The following is a 22,477-nucleotide window of genomic DNA, read 5'->3' on the forward strand; positions in this document are numbered from 1 at the left end:
ACGTGGCATATTAACTTTATAGTATGTTGCTGCCACTCTTAACTCCGTTCCACGATATTAATGTGGTGTTAAAATCCTTCTTTGTTACTAAATTGTTGACAAATGAATTATGTAAATATGAAGGATCGTTCCAAAATTGCTATGAGGGCACCTGGCCCTTTAAGTTTTAATTATTTATTGATATTTGTAATGACCATCTTGTTCGTTTTTAATTATCTTTTAATAATATGAAATGTACACTATTTTATGCATGTTACTTTCATGGATGGAAAATCTTCCGAATACAGTGTTTGAATTGAATTGAAATAGTACAATATATATGTTTTTTTTTAAGTGGTGGATCTCAGTGGCACAGTATATATTTTGTGTATATTGCAACCTTAAAAAGTTTTGTCGAAAAATAATTATGCCTGTAGTAGTCTTTATACCTGATAATTTACATATTTATTCCGATTGTATGTAAATAGTCACATTCACTTTTGGGAAATCGCTGTACTGATATGAACTCATGCATCCAACAACCACAGCTTTGCGCCAGTGAAAGCAGCTTCGATTTTTTTAGGTGTGGCCCACAGACAGGTTAAACTATTAAGCCAGCCTCGGTTTAAAGAAAAAAACATAAATCAAGAATACATAAAGGACGAAAGGTTGAGTTGCTTTCGAATAAGTTTCTCACTACCAGCAAGCGTGTTAACCCACTGAGCAGCGTACCACCCGTTTAAAGAACGGGCATGTCATGTGTGTATACTATTTTATCAAAACAGAAAGAACGACTTTCCCAAATTGTCACTGGATATACGAGCATTATAGGCAGTCCAAGTTAATATGCCGAGGTATTCCTTGTTTACACGGCCGTTTTAAAATTAACGCCCCACTTCCTGAAAAGCGTAAAAGCCTAGGATTAAAAGTTGAAGTGAATGGTGATTGAAACATAGCCCCTTTGCTAGCACAAACACGGGCGCCCTACCCAGCCAATCAGGAATATTTTTCTATTTGCAGTTTTTAGTGTCATTTTGAGTCGCTGCCGTCAGCCAATCCCGCCTTCCGTTGCTTGCTGACATCACTAACTAGCCAGTTCCCTCCAGCTGCAGAGAGCTTCGGTTTCAGTCCTTTTTTTTAAAACTAAAATGGAGGCCGGTTCCTCGCCCTGAGGATTATCGCACCGCTTCTCCCGCTGGGTTCTCAATGTTGACATGTAACAAGGCCGGCAGCAGAATGGTGGTCGATGCCGCCGGGTCCAATGGGCCCTTCCAGCCCGTGGCCCTGTCACACATCAGAGGTGAGCTGCTGCGCGCGGCAGTGTTCAGGGAATGTGTGGTGACTACATGGCCATTGTGAGAGCTGTACATAACATGCAGGAAGTCTCTATGACAGAGTCAGCCGTACACAGTTTTTTGCCCCTAGGATTGTGTTGCACCTTTGTGTTTTTCGGCGTTTATCATTTCTAGAGAATTGCTCAGATTTTCTGTCGATTTCTGTTTCCCCTAACCCCTCCCCCGTCTTGGAGCTGTGCTTGATGTCAAAGGATGTGAAGTCACTTCCCTAGTAAGGTATGGGTTGGGGGCTGGGCAAAGCCAAGTTTATGTGTAGCGTAAAAGCAAAATATGTTTGTTCTCTGGTATTATTTTTTTAACATAATCGGCTTTTCTAAAGAAAGAATCTTGTAGTGCGACCGTGAAAAGAACTGTCAGGCAGATAGGTCGTGAGTGTGCAAAGAAATGTTCTATTATGCTGCTGTCTCTGTCCTAAAGCTTGAACGTGATTGTCAAACAGCCCCCTGTGAAGCATTATTGATTGGTTCACTGTTGGGACCTATTTGTTTATTGGAATCGGTAGAGAGGTTTTATAAAACACTCGTGTACGGTGGATTTTGTATTTTCGTTGCATGGAAATATTTCAAATTCGTAAAGAATTTTGACAGCGTGAGTGAATCTTCGACTACTTGACCTAGAGTGGGAAGGGTTTTCCCCGATGAATTTCCGAACCCGGATGTCCCCGAAATAGGCACACTTAGTAAAAATTAAAAGAATGCATGTAAATATTGCTATTTAACGTTGCTGGCAACCAGGATTACCGTAAATATCTCTGAAAAAAACATGCATTCACGGTAAAACTTACTGATTATTTGATAATTTACTCGAAATAGACCCCTAAAGACATTCCGTCTTTATTTTGTTAAATAGGAGTCAATCCTCAAATGGGAAAACCGTAAATACCTTTCACAACAATTGCACATATGAAATAAAGTTACCAAACTCGATCCGCCAGGGATTTGTTTGATTTAAAAAACTAAATATAAATACGATCGTTTCTCGTACTCTAATTTATAAAATATAAAAACAGCATATTTTGAGCAAAGTTGAACTGGGTTGTTAAGGAACAACTAAATGCCAACGATGACACTATTTGTAGTAGCAATCCTGTCCAATTACCTCAGTTGGTTGTGCTCAACACGTAGTTTGTGGTTGCTTGCAGTCCATGTGGTATTTACATGGAAGTAATCTATTTATACGTAAAGTGGAACAGCACACTGTAAAATGTTTGGTTCCACCCATTTCAGCCCCACCCACCTTCCCTCTCAAAAACAGAGCACGCCCAAGGCAACATTCAAGCTAAAATGGTTTGTCCTTTAACTCGACTTCTCTCTTCTATAATACCGGTGTCTGTAATCTGTTTTTTTGTCTCTTGATTTAAGACTGCATACTCCATGTGGGCAGCTTTTTTCCCCATGGTGTCAGCTGATTTCTTTTTGGATAACAATCAACCCAGAGGCAACAGGGCAGCATAACGCTGCAAAAGTTGCAACTTAAAAATACAATAATCGTGTTGTTGTGTTTTTTATTTTTATATATATATATATATATATATATATATATATATATATATATATTTATTTATTTATTTTCGGCTTGTGTCTCTGAAATGGGATCGGGATCCGCCTCATCGGTGTAGCGTCGTATGGACATGTAGCTGTAAATTTAGGAAGGATGTGGGCAACATGTCATAAAGGGCAGAATGTGTTAACCTATTGAGAGTTAATGTAGTTTGCTAGTGATATGCAGAAGGTTAACATTTTTCCTGCCTATTCATTTAGCACACGGCCGCGTCGTTATGTATACAACAAATAACAGCTCATGTAAGGGTCTAATAGGCTGGAAGATAGTGTTCTTTTGTTAGAAGTAGGTATGTTTGCAGTGATTTAATGTGATGTATCTAATTGGAAGCATGTTACATGCAGTTAAAATAATTAGAGTATACTATTAACTCATTCTTCGGGAAAACTTTCTTGTACGGTTAAAATTGGTAGCCAGCACAAACGAATGGCATATAATTTTAGAAACAATTTCCATTCGTAGTGTCTGTTCAAACGTCGGTCGATGGTCTGTGCTCGAATGTCATTACCGTCTCGTGGCTGCTCGGTGACCTGTGAAGGCAGTTGCTCAGCCCACTTCAGTAAGACTGCTATCAGAAATTGACAGCACATTGAACAGCGTGGGCTGAAATGGCAATGACTGAATGAGCTTCAACGCCATCTTTGTGGGAGGCCCACCCCAGCATACTTAGTTTTATTCTTGCTGACTGCGTGTAGATTTACTGGTGGTGCATGCATTTGAGGCATTTTTTATTTATTTTACTATAATGCCATTTAACCTATATATAAATGCACCACACACTGATACTTGGTGGTAAGGCGTGTTTTAGAAGACTGCGTAAATAATCCAGTGATCCAGAGGCACATGACACTGATTTGATATTACGACCTGATATGAGTGGTCTAATGGAGTATCTTGAGTTATGTTTGTCATTCGTAGGGATTACGCATGGGTTTGCTAAAAATACTGACCCGAGGTCCAGCTTCGGGAAAGCCTAGACGTTTTTGAAGAATAGCTCAAAAGCCTTTAAAATTGAGAGGAAGGCCTGGGGAAAGTGGCCACCAAAATGCCAATTGGTTAGATAGGTAATGTTGCCACAAAAAATTATTTAAGTTGGCAGCTGTGATTGTGACATTATAGGAAACCACACGTTTGAAAAACATTGTCTTGCTTTTATGGAGTTTGGACTAAAACAAAAAAATCTCATTGCAGTGCTAAAAACAAAACGGTAAACGATTAATTTCTTTATTCAGTGTTTCTACAAGACAAAATTAAATGCTTGTTGATTCATCATAATTTTGAGATATGTTAGTCACTTACACATGGCAATCCAAGGTGTCCAGGGGACGCGGAATGAAACACCAAAGCCTGTAATTGTATATGATGAGAGTAATTCTCTTCTGGGTGGTGCCAAGACCAACTTTGTGTTTTAATTAGTAACAGTAGGTTGTTTAGACTGTTATAGCTCCTTTTTAAAGTCTAGCTTAACTGCACAGCACCTTTTTAATGCCAAGAAGCTTGAGTTTATCTTGCAGAAGAGGAATAATCGGTTAGAAATTGAATTGTTAACAGAAGGCATGTGGAGACTTTTGGGCAATCATGGCCTGTGTGTTATCTCATAAAGTAGGTACATTGTGTCTGGTAGTGATGCTCCAAGCTTGAAAGGATCAATTTATAAATATATTTTTTTGATAGCAATGCTCGAGGACGGGCACCCACCCACACACAATTAGAGAGGAGTGTTTAAGTTGCTTGAACTCTATAAAAGCAGTAAGACATCTGCCCCAACCCAGTTCATATATGTTTAGGTTTTGCCCCAGTGGTTGGACAAGCTATTAACCTAACCTGAGCAATGACAGTTGCTATGCCCTCTCAAAGATAATATTATTGCCCCTTAGTTAAAAAAAAATATGAACAGTTTCAAGCTAAATCAGACAGATGATCATGTTTCTAGACACTAAGTAAGTTGTTCAGTAAGTGGTTAGTTATCGACTAGTGTCGAAGAGTGGGCTATTTACAATAATTTAATTCCCACAAATCAGGAAGGTTTTACAAGTGGGTTTTCTATCATGGATCGTTGTTTAGCTATAAAACACAGGTTGAACAATATAGTAAGATCAGAGAGACGTGATTTGACACCACCTTTTTAGATCTTGCACACAATTTTGTTTCCCTCATTTATGTGGGTGACACCACACTTACTTTTCAAACATCTAGAGGGATACAAAACCATTTAAATATTTTTGGGAACACTGCAGCTAAAACTTAACCCCAAAGACCACAACTAAGTTTTTTTTTCTCCAGCGAATCCACAGGGCAAGGGTCTGTGTATAATTTGAAAAGCGAAAGTTGGGTTATTTGAGAACTACTTCTGTTGTGGAAGTGTTTTCCAGACGAATGGAAAATGGTTAAATGAAGAAGCAAGATTTTCTAAGAGGGTTCCACGAAATTTATGTGGAGTTATCCACTTTTATTCCAAATAATATAGGTGTTGTGTCCGAGACAAATGTGTTCTGGTGTGTGAGAATACAACAGTGTCAGCTCTGCTTTATGGGTGTGGGATTATGGCTGTGACGATTTCCTTCGTTGGAAACAATCAAGTACCTTTGGCTAGGTTTAAAAAAGTGAAGGATGGAAGTAAAAGCAGAAAATTAAGATTCCTTCACCCCTCCTTACTGCCAAGGTGTCGACCTGTTTCTGCCCTTAAAGGTGTGCCCATAAAAATGGGTCACTTCAGCATTGATTAGGACCCTTCGGGACCCTGAAAGGTAGGTCCCCTCGCGGTGAGGATTTGGAAACTGTCAGAGCGGTGCACCCACCTTGACATAATTTTGACCACAGGGGGTCACTCCTAACACCTTGCGATTTCTAGAGACTAAATCTATGAAACTCAACCACAAATTGTGTGTTGATATAGGTATCTCTGCATTGCTAGGAACATATTCTATAGATAACGGAGGTAGGATCAGAGGGGACCTCCCTTTTTGGGTCTCGAAGGGTCCTGATGAATGCCGAAGAGACCTGTTTTTATGGGCACACCTTTAACGGCAGAAACATGTCGACACCTTGGCAGTAAGGAGGGGTGAAGGAATCTTAATTTTCTCCTTTCACTTCCATCCTTCACGTTTTTAAAACTAGCCGGATGGCCCCGGAATAAAATTCAGAGTGGGTACACGTCGGAGCTAGTTTTAACTCTCACTGGCAGCACCTTTTCTTCAGTGATCCCAAGAAATATCATTCTTTGTACTGTCTTCCCCTCCCTTTTGCTCCACCCCAGGTGTTGGTCTGCGCAGGGGTGTTTGTAGCATGCCCTATAAGGAAGCATGTCACAATTTTGTGAGTGAGGGAAGTTTTCTCAGGGAGCTCATGCCACTGTCTTTACATATTTCTTTCTTTACCTTCTCCTTTGTGTTCGTTTCAGTGATTGGACGGGGAGGCTGGCGTAGGGATGTAACCTTTCCCTCCTTAATATTGTGTGTATTTTACTTTTAGATATTACACAGTGTTGTCCATCAGCTACATTCAATTTACCGTAATGGAGATTTCCTGTTTGACAAATTCATTTGAATGATCAGTGGAAACCCAAGAGCCTGCCTTCGCTTCAGTACTTGAGTTATTAGTATTTGTATAGAACCGTCTACCATCACTGTTTCATTAAAGTGCTTTCTTGATGTGAGAATCGTTTCATACTGTTTAACCCATAGTTGTGTATTTGGTAGTATTTGGTTGTGAATATTTTGTCCAGTTGTTAAATGTTTAGTTTAATACTGGTTTGTGTTGCTTAATGTAAAAGTTAAAACGAAGTTGATTCTTTGTTTCTTACATGTACGACTGGGTGTGGCACACAACTTTTCAATTTAGTTGTGTAGTTTGTAAGTTGGTTGTCCATTGCGCGACCCATGGGTAGTGTTTTCAAGGCTAGCACTAATATCTAGATAGATAGTTATGAATCAGTGTTGTGTTTGTGAGGTTGTTTTAAGTTTTTGCAGACTTCATCTGAGTTAAATAAAATATTCTTTTCTCCTTTCATGCTCATGCTTCTATGATACTAAAAAGTTACGTTTACACATGTTGATTGTGTAACAAGTTATTATTACAAAAAAGAGAGGTGGAGGAAAGGCTCCCGTACCTCCCACTAAAGTATCTAGCACATCACAAAAAGCTAGGGGGCTCATTAACGCAAAAGAAGGCAAGAAAATCACAAGGAAACCAGCTTCCTAAACTTGAGGAAAGTTTTCAGCACTTGCACCAAGTAGACATAACAGGACTTCTGTGAGGCCGGTACCAGCAGCGAGGAGCAGGAACAGCTAGGTCCCCATGCCTGGTGGATCTTTTGACGAATGTGTGACTACAAAGGACATTTGTGATGTGGTGATTGTATCACAAGCACACGTTAGTGAAAATGTCTCATCTGAATGTGATTAATGTGGACTTAAACCATTCCTCAAGTGTTCTTTCAGTTGCAAAATAAGTAATAACTCCCTATTACGTGCTGTAATCTATTATTTGGAATCTGTGACTAATTCCTCAGACTTAATCTTGCTATCTGTTCTTGGTACATGAGGTTTCTTTTTGAACAACGTTTTCAGTAAAAATGTTAAAATAAAAAATAAAAATTGCCTTAATGAATAGATTTGTTAAAGTTTGGGCACCAACAACAGCAGATCTCCTTGTGGAATGGCACAGTTGATGCCTGTAGTCTGAACACATCAAAGAAGGAACTCTGGTGAGCGCAGCAAAATAATGTCATTCACTATATTTGTTGTTTACCTGCTTTAGTTCCGATTAAAATGGTCCTAACATTTTCTTATTCAGTCTGTAGAATGTTTCTAATAAAACCTCTACCAACACGTACGTTAGGAGAACGGGTGCTCATTTTAAAGGGGTTAGAAAATGTCTAGCAGCTGATTTGCTCACTCTTATAAATGTTATGTATCAGTACCGGTCACTGGGTCCAATCATGTCAGTCAAATTTGGAAGCCCTTTAGTTTAGACTGTATGTGTTTGTGTTTTAGCATTGAAGCAGTGCCCTGTCAAGTATTCCTGACAACCTGTTGTAAATTGTAAATTGATACTTGTATAGCGCACTACTCACCCGCAAGGGTCTCAAGGCACTTGTACGAATACCGCTGTGGAACCCATCCTGGCTTTCCCTATGAGGTGTCCACTCCTGGGCACCCCCAAGGTGGAGGCCAGGCATCCTTAGCGTTGTGGGGGCCGTTGTGGAGATTAAGCAAGCTATTGCCCAGAGTTGCAGAGTGGGACTCCATGATTGGAATAGGCACCGAGGCGAGAATTATCAGGTCCGTGGAATTTTTGAGCCCAAGACCCGCCGAGGCCGGGAATTGAACCCCGGTCCCAGGCTAGACCTCTGCATCAGGGTCTGCCGCTCTAACCATTGAGCCACACTTCTCCATGTGGGAGACATGCTCCAAAGAATGGACTCTGTGGTAGTCTTTGCAGACTTGGTGGTCTCTACGGAATTCTCATTTGATTTCTATGGAGGATGAATAATCTTCAAACTTCCCCATATCTAGTTTGACTGAACATATTCGGGAGGGGATTTAACAACATGACTTCCACAGAAGTCTATTTGAGGTCTTCACTTTTACTGGGCCTTTGTGGCTGTTTTTAGTTCTTTAGTTTTCCGAATCATTAAGGATCCTTTTTTATAACTCATTGGGCAAACATTGGATTACACCTATTATGGTTCTTTTGGAGCCTACTACGAGAGGAAAGAGCTCTGGTTAGTTTCCACGTGTTGTTTTGGCAGTGTTGTTTGCATACGAAGGTTACTTGTATCTGTTTTGGTCAAGTTTGTGCTCCCCCATTTTTTGGTATCACTTACAGCACAGATTTCTGCTCTGTTTAGGTGAAGGCATTTGTGGACCATACCAAAAACTACAGCGGGCTTGGAGCTAGCCCAATGCTTATCAATGCTTGGCTTTGTCATTAGTTTGCTTGATTCTTATCCAACGGCTTTCCTTTTTCTTGTTTTTGTCCCTTTACTGGAGCATAACCTCTTTTCTATCCTTTTGAATGGCAGACTTTTATTCTTCCACTGCTTGCATTCGGGGGGTCATATTATTTTTCCTTTTTCTTTCAGCACTCCATTAGTTTGCACATGATTTCAAGTGCTCTTCCCTTGTGTACTGCTACTTCCCAACACACATGTTTCTCCCATATCCCTCTCCCTACGCTCGTACATTGCTTTTCCCACCTCTCTCTGGCTTTATTTTAATTTTAAAACGCATCCTGGGGCCCTTTTTCAAGTGCCTCATTTGCACCCTAGACCCTCGCCCACTCGTTACTTCTTCTATCCCCTCCTTCACCTGTGCTTTCGTTGCTACTCATACCACTCATGGTTTTTTTTGGAGGCCCAGGCAACTGCCATTTGATTCAAGCTCACTCCGCAGTGCTAAAAAAAACAAAATTAAATGTTACTTTTTCTTAAATTTACTGATTCAAGTGGTGACGGCCACCTTAGATAGGTAAATAATAAAAAATAAAAAAAGAATTTGGTATTCCCTAGGGGCACACATATGTAGTAAAATCAGTGTGCCCTTCCCCCTCTTTTAATTTTTTTTTTTTTTCTTGGCAAGGCTGTTAAGCTTCGGCAAAAATATTGACAGGGCCACTAGGTCAAAAGATGAGACCTGTTCGGCGTTACTAATGCTTATTTTTTATACTGGGTTTTTAGGTCTCGCATGCGTTGTAGCGCATGCGCTGCTCGCTGGCGAGAAATTTTGTGAGGGGGATTTCAGAAAAGGGCTTTAAGCCCGCCTCTCATTTCCATTGGCTGCCATCACCGTTTATGCTAAACTGTGGCCTGTCACTAGAAATGAGGGTTTTTTGTGGACACCCTTTCATCTCCGATCCGACTGGGTCGCCTGCTTTGCTGCTGTCGCAAAGCACTTTCTTATTTTTATGGGGCCATGTGTTTCTAATTCACGCTAATTAGCAACACATGGCCCCATAAAGCTAAGAGATTGATGCTTGTTTAGACTTGTGTTGTGTCGAGGGCAACTTCCAGACCTCGCCTGCGCAGTAATGTATGAAACTGCACATCTCTGTGTTGCACAAACAGGAGAAAATTCAGCAGCGCCATAAAAGACACATCACTGATGTTTTCTGCAACATGTGAACAGTGCTCCGTTACTGGTAAAATGGGTCTGCTTCTACCCCTCCCTGGCCCCATTACAGCTCTAGTCTAAATTCTTGTTAGCACTAAAGAAACCCAGATTTACTCATAAGGTTTATCTACATGTCTCAAACAGTTACGGACAAGGTCCTGTTTTACATGCTGTACAAAAAAACTAATTCATGTTTACCACTGGCTTCTCCCACGCAGCTGCCAGGTATACTCGTGCCATGTGTGACAAGCTTGTGCAGCCATTCCCGGTTTTAGGGCAGAAGCACTTTGCTTTCTGGGACATGTAGCTTTGTTTTTGCATATGGAGGTATGGTCATGTAGTTCCATGAATGCAGAGAACCATGGTATACCAAGTCCCAGGACTGTCTGAAGGAGACTTGTGTGACATGAGGCCACGTGCAGCTCGGTTTCTACTTGGCATGAATATATTGAAGACTGCAAAGATAATAGGGCCCAGAAGCGCCTCAGCCTCCGTTTATTATCCCTAGAGACTCCTTTATCTAGAAGTTTAGTGCAACCTCGGTCTTTGTGCTCGATTTGACCTTAATTTTTAGTAAATGGTTGTTAAAAAAAAAATATATATATATTTTCACCCTGTATTCCCTGTTGACACGCCCGTGTTCACCTCCATGGAAAAGTTTTTTTTCTTGCGTCAGTGAGGGGCTGTCCTTGAACAACAGATTCTAAAGTGTCGCCCCCTTTCTGCCTTTCATAACCGCTGGGTGTTGAGATTGTTACTACCCCTCCAGGAAAGACCTCCATCTAGGCATCACATGTGAAGGATTTTGTTTAGTCTGTTGAAGATACCTTGTGGGATTTTTGGCCCAAGAAATGTTAACTGTGTTGCTCCCACTTAAACATTCATTATCGAGAGAAAGCCAAAGTCACCTCCCCGTTCCTTTCTATTACCACCCACCCTTACTTCGTCATTTAGCGTTGTTGGAACTTGTGACTGGGGCTACTTAGAACTGTAGTGCGCATCAAGGAGCTTGAGGCTCGACAGCAATGCCCAGCTGGCTGTCCATGTCTGCTTCTTCCGTACCATCTTGCCTGCCGGCTTTCACTACCATAGATCATCTTAGTTAAAAAGTAGTATTTGCATGTTTTCTTGTAAAATGTTCATAATGCAGCATACTATGCACGCTTTGGGGGGATCTGTGGTGTGCACTAACACAAGCTACAACCTACATACTCGCGGATCCGAAACGCAAAGGGCTTTAGTCCCTGCTACTTAATATGTTCCAGATCTGCATGCTTTACCACCTACACCCTCCACCCTGAAGCTTGAATGCTGCCAGAGAGATGAATTGCACAGCATCTGTGACTGACCCCCCTGCTCCTGTGATATGCATTTCAAACAGTTTCACAACCATATGTCCCCTCCACCGGTCAGCACTATTGAATATTTGGGTGGCTTACATAGATGATTCCTTTAGTCTGTATAGCACATTCTGCCAAAAGTGCAACCGTTAGTTTTGTACAGATGGTGGATGTTTACCAATTTGTCCAAGATCAACCTTTGGTCGAGTGGGGCAAGCTGGGATTCGAACTCAAGCTCTGGAAATTTAGCTTTATACAATATCTCTTGATTATCACATCTAGTCCCTTTCTGCCTCCTAAGGGGACTATTTTTAGGTTGGAATGTTCAATACCAACCAGAACTGAAATAGATAAAGTCAGTAAATAAAACTCTTGCTGTTTTTCACTTTTGTTGATTTTAATCCAAAAGCCCTTTTTACCAAAAGCACATTACCTGGCAGATAAGTAAGTGTGGTACTAAGGAGTAAGCAGTGGGCATAAGATGAGAAACCAAATGCAGCTTTTCTAGATGTACAGCACAGACACAGATGACAGCAGATGAAACATTCAAAACTCCCTTTACAGCTCTTAACACCTACTTCTATATGGTTTTTTTTTTATTTTATTTTTTAATAATCTTTATTCGGCAATTTTGTTCACCATAAAAGAGTACACATACATAAGAATATTCAATTCCCCCACTAAAACAATAAAATATGTACAGCATAAAAGTGTCCTGGGCTAAGGAATGCTCCACAGTCATTAATTAAGTAAGGAAAGCTTTGGTTACGTGCATCAGTCCATTGGTAGCCTAGAATGCATTTTCAGTAGCCGGGAGCGCGTCAGCCAAACACTACTCAAAAATTTTGCCACCCCGCATATTGTGGTGGTGGATGATGAATCGGTAGTAAGTACACGTAGTGCCAGGCTATGACACCTCAGCCCCAGCTCCCTACATACAGGTTTCAGCCAGATTTTCCGTGCCGCTTTGTAGGCGGGGCAGGCAAAGAATAGGTGGGCCACAGTCTCCTTTGGTGCTGCACAACCTGGGCACGAACGCAAGGAGGCACCAGATTTGGACCACCTCATCGTGAAATCATGCACCGGTAGCGTCCCGTGCCTCAGTTTTAGATATAGCGCTCTATCTAAGGGTTTGGTTATCAGGTCAAGGAAGGGTTCCCGTTTTTTCACCCATTTAAATTCCAAGAACCGATCCGTGAGTGAACCCCCATCCAAACCATTCAGTGCCACACTCTGTACCCAGTCCCAATATAGCCTTTTAATCACTTCCTTGGGCGGCGGCATTTGAGACTCCCATGCATCTCTTAGACCTAGTTTAAGGACTAGGTCTCTCACATTATTCAGCCATCCAATTTTTTTCCCGGTGTCGAGCAGTAAAAGGTCATCCAGCCCTTCAGCATACTTAGCAAGCTCCTCAGTCCTTCTTAAGCGGTTCCAGAAAAGCAATGGGCGTAGCCTCACCAAGTCCTTAAGGGCTCTTCTGCCCAAATCTAATCTCAGGGGGATCAACGGGGTGGAAGCTGGGAGGGCCACCACCTTCCTCAAAAAGGTATTTTCCGCTATGGAGAGGTCTGAAACATTTTCGAACCCCCAGAGCTCAGAGCCATATAATGCCGCCGGTAGTATCTGGCCCTCATAAATCGCCATGGCCGGGGAGACAGGTTTGCTACTTGACTCCCGAAGCTCCCTCAGAGTCACCCCAGATACTCTTTGGTGGCTAAGTAACATTTTGGCCAGGTGATCCTTCCAGGTCATTCGACTATTTATCCGAACTCCAAGATAGTCAAATGAGTCGACCATCTCCAGGGGAGCCCCATTTAGCAAAAAGTTATTTTTAAATCTTTTAGAGGGGGAAAATGCCATCAGTTTAGTTTTCGAGGTGTTGATGATTGAGCCTCTATTAGTGCAGAAGGAACTAAATCGATTCAAGAGTTTTTGGAGCCCCACTGGGGATTTAGAAATCAATAAGGTGTCATCGGCGAAGAGTAAAGTGGGGATTCTTTCCCCCGCCAGGGATGGGGCATCCGACTCTTCCCCTTTCAGATGGTCCACCACTCCATTCACAAATAGGGAAAAAAGAGTCGGAGCCATAACACAGCCCTGGCGTACTCCCCTCCTCACAGGGACCCTATCCGTTAGTTGGCCCTGGGTGCCCCATCTGACCCTCGCATAATTCCCTTCATGGAGCTTTACGATTAAACTCAGGAGTCCACTGGGAAATCCCATCCCTCCTAGGATCTCCCACAATTTAGCCCGGGGGACCAGGTCAAAAGCTGTTTTGAGATCTATGAAGGCCATATATAAACTGCCTTTTTTGATGGTAACTGCTTTCCAATAGATAACAAAAAAGCGAAAGACCTGGTCCATCGTGCCTACCTTTCTTCGGAAACCCGCTTGGAGAGTATACTAGCCTCCTCCATCCAATCGCCAACCCTTGAGATGATGACCCTGCCAACCACTTTCTGAATTATATCTATCAGACTAATAGGTCTGTAGTTGGCAGGGTCATCTCTTGCCCCCTTCTTGAACACTGTTACCACCTCGGCCCCCTTCCAAGATTCTGGCACCGGGTGCCCCCTAGCAATCAAGTTCATTATTGTGGCGATTAAATTGGACCAAGCCAGAGGATCCGCAATCAATAGTTCCCCAGGGATCCCATCCGGACCGGCCGCCTTCTTGGGGGTTAAATGTCTAATAGCCATTGCTACTTCAGGGGCCGTGAATGGGAGGTCGTCCACCCCTGTGGCATCCCCACCACCTAAACTTGCAACCCCGGGGCAATTTATCTCTTCGTTACCGCCATATAGGGCTAAAAAGTGATTAAACCATTGCTGGCTGGTAATGTGAGCTGCTAATGGTTGTGATCTCCCCTGCCTGGCTCTGTTAATCAGATCCCAAAAGATATACTATGCATAACCTTTTCCCCAGGACGTTTGCCTCCCTACCTGAAGCCTTCAGAAATCAAAATAATTTACTGTTCTTGTCCTCCGCACATCTTCTGAGTGTGTAATATAAATGACTTATGCATTCCATGAACGCCTGTCTTATGTTAATCGCAGCCACTACACCTTAACTCCATTTAGCTCTGGAATCTCTGGATTGAGAAGTAGTCTTCCACCGAAAAGTATGCTTCTAAAACGTTGTGTACTATTGCAAACCATATCAATGTCTTTGATAGCCTGTTCTCCCCTCCAATCGGTACTTAATTGTTTAAACCTTTGCTTTAGTGTAGGCCAGGCTTGGGTGAACCTTTAGGCACTTTATAGGCCTTACAAAGAATAAGAAGATAAGAGGCAGCACATGTTTGAGCCACACCACCTCCTCACATGAACCCATTAAGGGTATCCTGCAGTGAATGTTCAGAGGCGTGAGAGATACTACACTTAGGTATTTCTTCCTGTCGCCTCAAGGTCTTTTGAAATAGGCCATGGGTTTTCTTTCTTGTCACACCTCCACTCCCACTCTTTTTACCCCCTTCCCCACACATGAACCACTGTATTGTTCCTTTTGAACTAAGTTCTCTTGCTAGTTGCAGTCATCTATGCCCATGGTACCTTGCCCTTTGTTGAAGCTTGGAAGTGACTATTTCACACCAAAGTCACCATGGTCGACTATAACAATATATTCCCAGGAGCACAAATGTGATGACCATGTAAAAACCGTTAGAGGAACATACCCTGTTAAAGCTCAAAATACATTCCTGGGTCAGCCAGTCGCACCAACCGCTCGCCAAGATTTAAAGCATGTTCTACTAATTAGAGCTCCTTTTGTCTAAAATAACTGGTACTGCCTTCATAGATACTACACTCTTTGAAAAGGTCAAACAATTAATTAATTTCAGTTTGTTTGATCGTTTGATTTTGATCCTGGAACTCCTAAACCTGTTTTTAATTGTTTTTATTTCCTCAGTGTAATTATTCTGTAGTAGATGTGTTCACATAAGTCTAACCTTCACCGTACTTCTCTGCGGCCATTCTCGATAATGGACATATTCTTAATCTTGAGTTTTCACACTTTTTATCAGTGTTCAGTATCTTGCTTGCTTTCAAATTCAAAATTAGTTTATATTTTCACAAAACATATCAATGCATTATTATGCAACACTCTCATACTAAAGCATTCCGATTTTAGGTCAGTTCGTTCACTGGTTCTCATAAAATCTATAACAATATTTGGTTTATAGGAGCGTGTTGAAAATTGAGACAAAAACAGGGTATGTTTAAACAATTTATTTTGGCCTTGTTAGGAACTGCGTTTTTGAAAACGTTTTCGTCATTGCGGCTGCTTTTTGAAATGCATGACCGATGTCACACTAGTAGATGGACAAAGCAGAATCATAATTTAATTATGTCCTTATTTAATATTTAGAGAGTTTGTATTAGGTTGCCTCTCACGCAGAAGGCCTCAAGTTACAGCTCAAGATACTTTGTTCCCTGTACTGTGGACCGAGATCTGCACTACAAGCTATGGCTAAAAGTATTACAAACATTCAAATAAACTGAAAGCAGTTAATCCGCTTCACTGTACAGGTGAAATCCTCACTTTAACATATGATCACATTATTCTTTTCCTGCCTCTCTTCTCCAAAGGATTTCCCAAGCACATATCTTTAAGAATGAACTTTCCTTTTAACTGTCCGTTCATGTCAGCGTTCAGTGTTACTCTTATCAGCATTGAACTATCACAGTGAAGTTAGTCCTAGTTGCATTTTGTAATACAGAACCAATTTTTGTTTAGCATCTTTCCTCTGTTTGGACTAAAATGACCAGATACAAGTTAGTTTGTGGCTGTGTTTCTTTCCTTTTAATTGATCTACTTTAGTTATTCCCAAAACATCACAGTAGGATACTAGGTGGTTGCATAACCACCAAACGTGTGTTTGTTTTAGTGTAAGTAATTGAAGACTACTACACTCAGAATTTATTAAATTGTTTAACAGAGTTCTAGGAATAGCAATATGCTATGCGCTAGCATGAACTAATCTGGTAACGCACTGTTTGGGAATTTTCTATTGACCGTTTCTGGCATTAGCTGTCTTTCATATGTTAGTAGTGTTGTTTTCCTCTTCCCACTGATACTGACCACTAACAGGCAAGTTTAGTGCTCCGATTAGAAAGCTGGTTTACCAAAGTATGTCTACCTCTGTCGTTCTGTTTACTTTGCCCTTGGAAGACCAAGTCGCTTAGTCCAGTTTTTCAGCTCTTCTACTGTTGGCTATTTGGACCAATGCACTGCCCCAGATGAATACCTTGGGACTTCAGACATTTGCTACATGCTCATAGATGCTGAATTTTGATCTGGATTGTTGAAGGTATCACTGGGATTTGATTAGAGATTTCTGCAGTTGAGATAGATTGATTTGAATGTTTATCATATTGTACCACAGCACATAGGCCTGAGAGTGTACTAATACGGTTATCTGATTACATCGGTGTTGCACGAGGATGATTTGTCCTCCCTCGCTCTTTTTCCCCCCACTGTATTCTTGGACCTCTTGCGCAGAAATTGAAGTTCTCTTTAGCTTTACTAATTACGTCATGAGTAATTGGGTCAAGCGTAATGCAGGTGACTTCGATTGGAAAACGAAAAGCCAGTACTATGTTTTGATAACCGGGCTGCAGTTTATCAGTTATCTGGCCGTAAAGTTAATGCCTTAGATCGGACCTTATGATCTAAAACTTGTCTCAACTAGGTGCATGCCCTTTTGTGTGAGCATGTGAAGTACCTAGGCATTAAGAGATCCTGCTTGTTTTAGGTGTTCATTAGGAACCTAGCATTTGGCTATTTCTTTTAGAGGTGGGCTGGAGTGAGAACTGGTGAGTCATGAAAATGAAAGTTCTTCCCAAATTATTTATGTTGAACTGTACGTATGTTGAGGCTGCTGCAAATTCTTTCAGGACATAAAAATTCTGTCTCGTTACCTTTATATAGTCATAAAGGAACCTGACTTTGATGTAGAAAGCTACAAAGGTTATTCCAGCAAAGGATCTGTCCCTAACCAAACGTTATGTGCTAATATTGGGCCAACTGTCTCCCTTCAGTTTTTCATGACCCTCAAGAATGTAATGATACTTGGGCCTTGGATGCACACTTGGGAGCATTGAAGATTTCTTATGCGACTGGAGGAGTTCGTATTAGTTGGGTACCACAAAAGATCTTGCTAGAGCCTATGCTCAGTCAGTATGATACTACATAATACTAGACAGGCTTTTTTAACTCCTGCTGTACAATTTTATGAGAAACCAGTTTATATGAGTATATGTCGGGTGGCCTGGAGAGCTTTTAAGATTTGTCCAAACATTAAATATTTCCCCCCAAAATTCCATTGGTTACTACATCGAAGCTACTAAGTTTTGACTATTGACTTCTTTCAGTAAGACTATCAATATGAGCAAATAAAAACCCAAACCTAGTCACTCCTTCAAAGTATCTTTAGTCACTAAAGAAATAACAGCCCATCCGACTTCCTGTCTGGAGAGCTCTTTGCACCCAGGGGCACAGAGCTATTAGATTGGGCAAATACATTGCTGAAACTTAAGATTTGTTGTTTATTTCCTGTCTCAGAAATATTTTTTGGGATGAGAGACTTCCTGCACAATCATCTAGCTGCCAAGTAAATGTTAAAAGGGAATAGTCAAAAGTTTCCTGAATAAAAGGTGGCTCACCTTCTGTTAAAGATAGCTGAAAGATCCTTGCAAAGCATGTCTTCTTAACGGATAGTATTTTTCCATTACAAAACAATCTCAGTTGTTGGATGTTCAAGGAACAACTGCACTGCAGCATCGTTGTACGCATTCAAATTGAATTGCCTCACTTGGAGAGCCATTTATTATTATTTTTTTAATAATATTTTTATTGTTCACAGGCTGACGAGGAATGAGTACATTAAGACATCAGTACATACATAAATTTTGTCATATAAAGCATACACTAAGATAAACAAATCATGAGGTGTTATTGGAAAGAAGAGAAGAAAATAAAGTAGAAAAGAAGATAAAAAAGAAAGCAAGAAAATAGTGGCAATTTCTTTTCAGTAGTGATACAGATTGTATTGTCCAGTCAGTCTCCTTCCCCCATGCCCCTATCACTAAATCCCAACGAAAATATAGTAAAGGGTCAGCGTTCTACAAAAGTTCCCCACATTTTTTCATGTTTTTTCAATGTGCGTGTGCCCCTGATGTTTGCTAAAGCACCTTCCATTGAGTGTATCTCGGTTACCAATGCCCACCAATCCCAGACCTTAGGTGTTTCTGAACTGGTCCAAGCTCTGGCCAGAGTTAACTTAGCACAAGACATAAGTATCGTGGCCAGAGCGGCCTGCGGGAAAGAGACAGGGTAGATGTCTAACAGAACAGAGGTAGCCGTAAATGTAGGCAGCTGAGTCTGTTTCAATTTCAAAACATTTTCGATGTCATGCCAGAAAGTCTTAAGGTTCGGGCAAGAGAATAAAATATGTGCCAAATCAGCTGCTTTAGTAGAGCATTTGGGGCATTTTGTGCGATCACTATAGATGTTATTAGAAGACCACTTGGAGATTCTTTCCGGGGTATAATATAGCATACAGGTTGTTCTGAATTGTTGTAGTCTTAAGCTAGATGACCGTACTCGTTTATTAATATTTGTGAAAGAATTCTCTATCTGTTTAGGTGTTATATTTGAGCCCAACATTCTGCTCCACTTGTCGGCCAGCTTAATACAGTCATTTGATTTAAATCCAACAAGAAGCCTATAAGCTTCACTTATTGTAGACTTGTTTTTGGATGAATATAGACAGGTCCAAATGTCGCATTCAACAACCTCCAATATTTGTTTTTTGTTAATCAGGTAATCGTGTATCTGTAAATATTTGTACCTCATGTTTTCAGGTAGGTCATATAGTAATTTAAGGGTGTTGAAGTCTAAAAATCCTTGTATACCATATAGGTCCCCCAAAACAGCGATTCCCGATCTTAGCCAGCAACGTGTAGTGCTATCGTTAAAGATGTTAGGAAGGCCCGGATTTCCCCATAGCGGAAGTTTTGAGTGGAAAAAGCTAGTGTTACAAAACGAAAGTATATTACCCCAGATCTTTAAGTCTCTTGCGGTCTTAAATCTGACCCTTTTGTAGTAGTTGGGATCGTTAGTTCTAAACAAAAACATATTCGAATCAGATTTTAGCATAAAGGAGTGGAAGAACAAACTCTTTTTTTCGTTCAGTAGAGAGTGGAGGCGGATAACAAAAGCAGACCAAAAATACAATTTGAAATCAGGAAAGTTAAGCCCGCCTAGATTCGTGCTGTTTTTCATAAAGGCCAGTGATCTTCTTGCTTTTTTGTACCCCCAAATAAAACTGCTAAATACTCCAAGTTTAAAAAAAAATTGATTATTTAGAGCTAGCGGTATAGATCGGAATAGATACACATATTTTGGCAATACCTTCATCTTGATTAAATTAATTCTACCGATTATATTCAAAGGTAATCTGTGCCATTTTTTTAATAGTAAGCTAGTAGACTTATTTAACTCATTGTAGTTTATATTGTTAATTTCTTGTAGTTTGGCCGTCATTTTAACCCCAAGATAGGTAGCAGTGTGGCAGATCTCAGGCACGATCACAGCTGGGGTGTAATTAACTATTACTTGCGTTTTTTGTAAATTTAGTTTGTAGCCCGCAACCTTCCCATATTTTTCGGCTTCTAATGCTATTCCCCTTAGTGCTTCGACTACATCTTCTGTATAGATCGCAATGTCGTCGGCATATGCAGTTATTTTTAGTTCTCGTGGACCCGATCTAAAAGGTGCAATCTGAGTTTGAGATTGAAGAGCAAGCAAAAAAGGTTCCAATGAGAGGGCAAATAGAAGAGGTGATAGGGGGCAGCCTTGACGGGTTCCTCGTAAGATCGAAAAATCTGAGGATACCAGCCCCCCATAGCTGGTGTAAGCAACTGGATTATCATACAATGCTTGTATACTCCGTAAAAATTGTCCCCCGCACCCTATTTTAGACAATATGCACCAGAAAAAGTCCCACCCCACTCGGTCGAAAGCCTTTTTAGCATCTAGTAGGATCATACCGAGTGGGGTGGATTCGGTCTCTGCTACATCAAATGCTGTTATAGCCATGTTAACATGAATAGTGGTATCTCTCCCAGTTATGAAGCCATGTTGTTGTGGGTTAATAATCTGGGGCATAATGGGAGCCAATCTTAATGCTAAAATTTTGGCGAAGATTTTTGCGTCTGTGTTTATTAAAGAGATGGGGCGGTATGACCCTCTCTCTTCTTTTGGTTTGCCTTTCTTCAAAAAAAATATTATTTTTGCCCTATTCCAGGACTTGGGTGTCTTTCCTTTTGAGCCTACAGATTGGATAGCTTTTAGCAATAGTTGTTCAAGCTCTTTTAGACATAATTTGTATATTTCTAGCGGTATGGTGTCTTCCCCTGCCGCTTTTCCTATGGGTAATAGGGATAACGCTTGATGTAGTTCGGCCATTGTTATATCATCAGACAATGAGTCTATCTCTAAGCTATTCTGAGTATCCACAGTATAGTCTTCAATATATTTGTGTATATCATCTAAGTTAGACTCCACTTCTGGTGTGTATAAGATTCTGTAGAAATCTGCGAATTGGTTTAAGATGTCTTGTGGTTGAGTATAGATTTTGTTACCAGCCCCCCGTATATTTGTAATTGTAGAGTTGGCTCTATCTTCTGCGGCTTTATAAGCCAGAATTTTCCCAATTTTGTCCCCCCCCCCCCCATATTGTGTAATTTTTTTTAAATTTGTGTAGACTGTTTGTACTTTTCTGAATGAATTTTGTTTTAGTTTTGTTTTTAAGCGAGCAAAGTTTAAGGCCGATTTCTATACTTGTTGTTAGATTAGACCGGAGTGCTGATGATAGTAGTTCTTCTTGGGCAATTATTTAGACATCAATAAGTCATTATTTTTCTTAAGTTCTAAATTTTGTCTGATCACATAGGCTTGAGTAAAGCCCCTGATACTTGCCTTGCAAGCGTCCCATACCATGGCAGGTGAAGCTGAATTGGTATTTATGTCTATAAATTCTATGAGGTGTAATTTTAATTTGGTCATGTAGCATGAATCCGAGATCAGATGTCTTGGAAAAGAGAATGGTCTGGGGGTAGTTCTGATATTTGTTGTTTTAAATATCAGAGTTATAGCATTGTGATCAGAAGATATTCGAGGGCATAGAACCATGGAGCTATTTTTCAATAGATTATCGCTTATTAATGCCATGTCTAGCCTTGAGCATAATTTGTGAGGTGCGGAATAGTATGTATACCCCGGTTTGTTAGCGTGTAGATGCCGCCAGGCGTCTTTGATGTTGTGTACTCGACATAAATCAAGAATAGATGACCTGGTTTTATGCATCCTTTGACGACTATCATATCTGGTTGTGTCTATTCTGTAGTCCATAATGCAATTAAAGTCCCCCATGACAATGAGTTCTCCCTCCCAGTCCAAAAGTTTAATATTCAATTGATCAAAAAGAGTAGGTTCATCTGTGTTGCAGCCATAAACCACGCATAGAACGTACTTAACGTTCTCATATCTTATCTGCGCTATTGCCCATCTGCCATCCTTACCACAAGAAGTTTGTATTGTTTCAGCCCTAAATCGTCTATCCTTGAGGATAGCGACACCTCTTGTAGATTGTCCAAATGTGGATCGAGCTATGATGTCGTACCCCAAGTGATTAAGTAATTTCTTATCTTTCCCTGCAATGTGTGTTTCAGATAGCAAAGCAACATAGGGGTTATGCATTTTCAATTCTTCTTTTATCAAGCATCTTTTGTTCTTGCTATTTAGCCCAGCTACATTCCAGGCTAAGCATTTTATTTCATACATCTAAAATTTAAAAGAAAGTAAAAAGATAAAGATAAGAGCTTTAAATTTTGAGCTTATCTCAGTTTGTCCAAAATTATGTTCATGATGTCCGCATATCCTCATATGCTGCATACTTTTAGTACTATTGATATACAAAAACGTTCTAATTTCATTGTGTGAATCAGCCCCCTCAGCCTGTAAACAAAATTTCTTAGTTTTTCCCTCCACCCCCCCTCAACCCCCCATTGTGCGGAGAAACTCCCTCCCCCCTAGCTCTTACCCCAGCCGGGGAAGAGCCATCCCT

At 40.8% G+C, this 22,477-nt stretch overlaps 1 protein-coding gene across 2 annotated transcripts in view; it reads left to right on the top strand.

Annotated features, from left to right (window-relative positions):
• Positions 1–22,477, top strand: part of PPP2R5C (protein phosphatase 2 regulatory subunit B'gamma) — a 1,473,822-nt gene that overhangs the window by 342,988 nt on the left and 1,108,357 nt on the right. The window contains exon 1 of one of the 2 annotated variants that reach the window (XM_078660191.1): positions 1,054–1,279. The exons of the other annotated variant lie outside the window; for it this stretch is intronic. Within the exon in view, the coding sequence (XP_078516317.1) occupies positions 1,186–1,279 (94 nt within the window). The 5' untranslated portion in view covers positions 1,054–1,185. Of the gene's footprint in view, positions 1–1,053; positions 1,280–22,477 lie in introns of those variants that run through there. 2 annotated transcript variants of the gene reach the window in all.

This window comes from Lissotriton helveticus, chromosome 9 (assembly GCF_964261635.1).
Source record: "Lissotriton helveticus chromosome 9, aLisHel1.1, whole genome shotgun sequence".
Taxonomy (NCBI): Eukaryota; Metazoa; Chordata; class Amphibia; order Caudata; family Salamandridae; genus Lissotriton; species Lissotriton helveticus.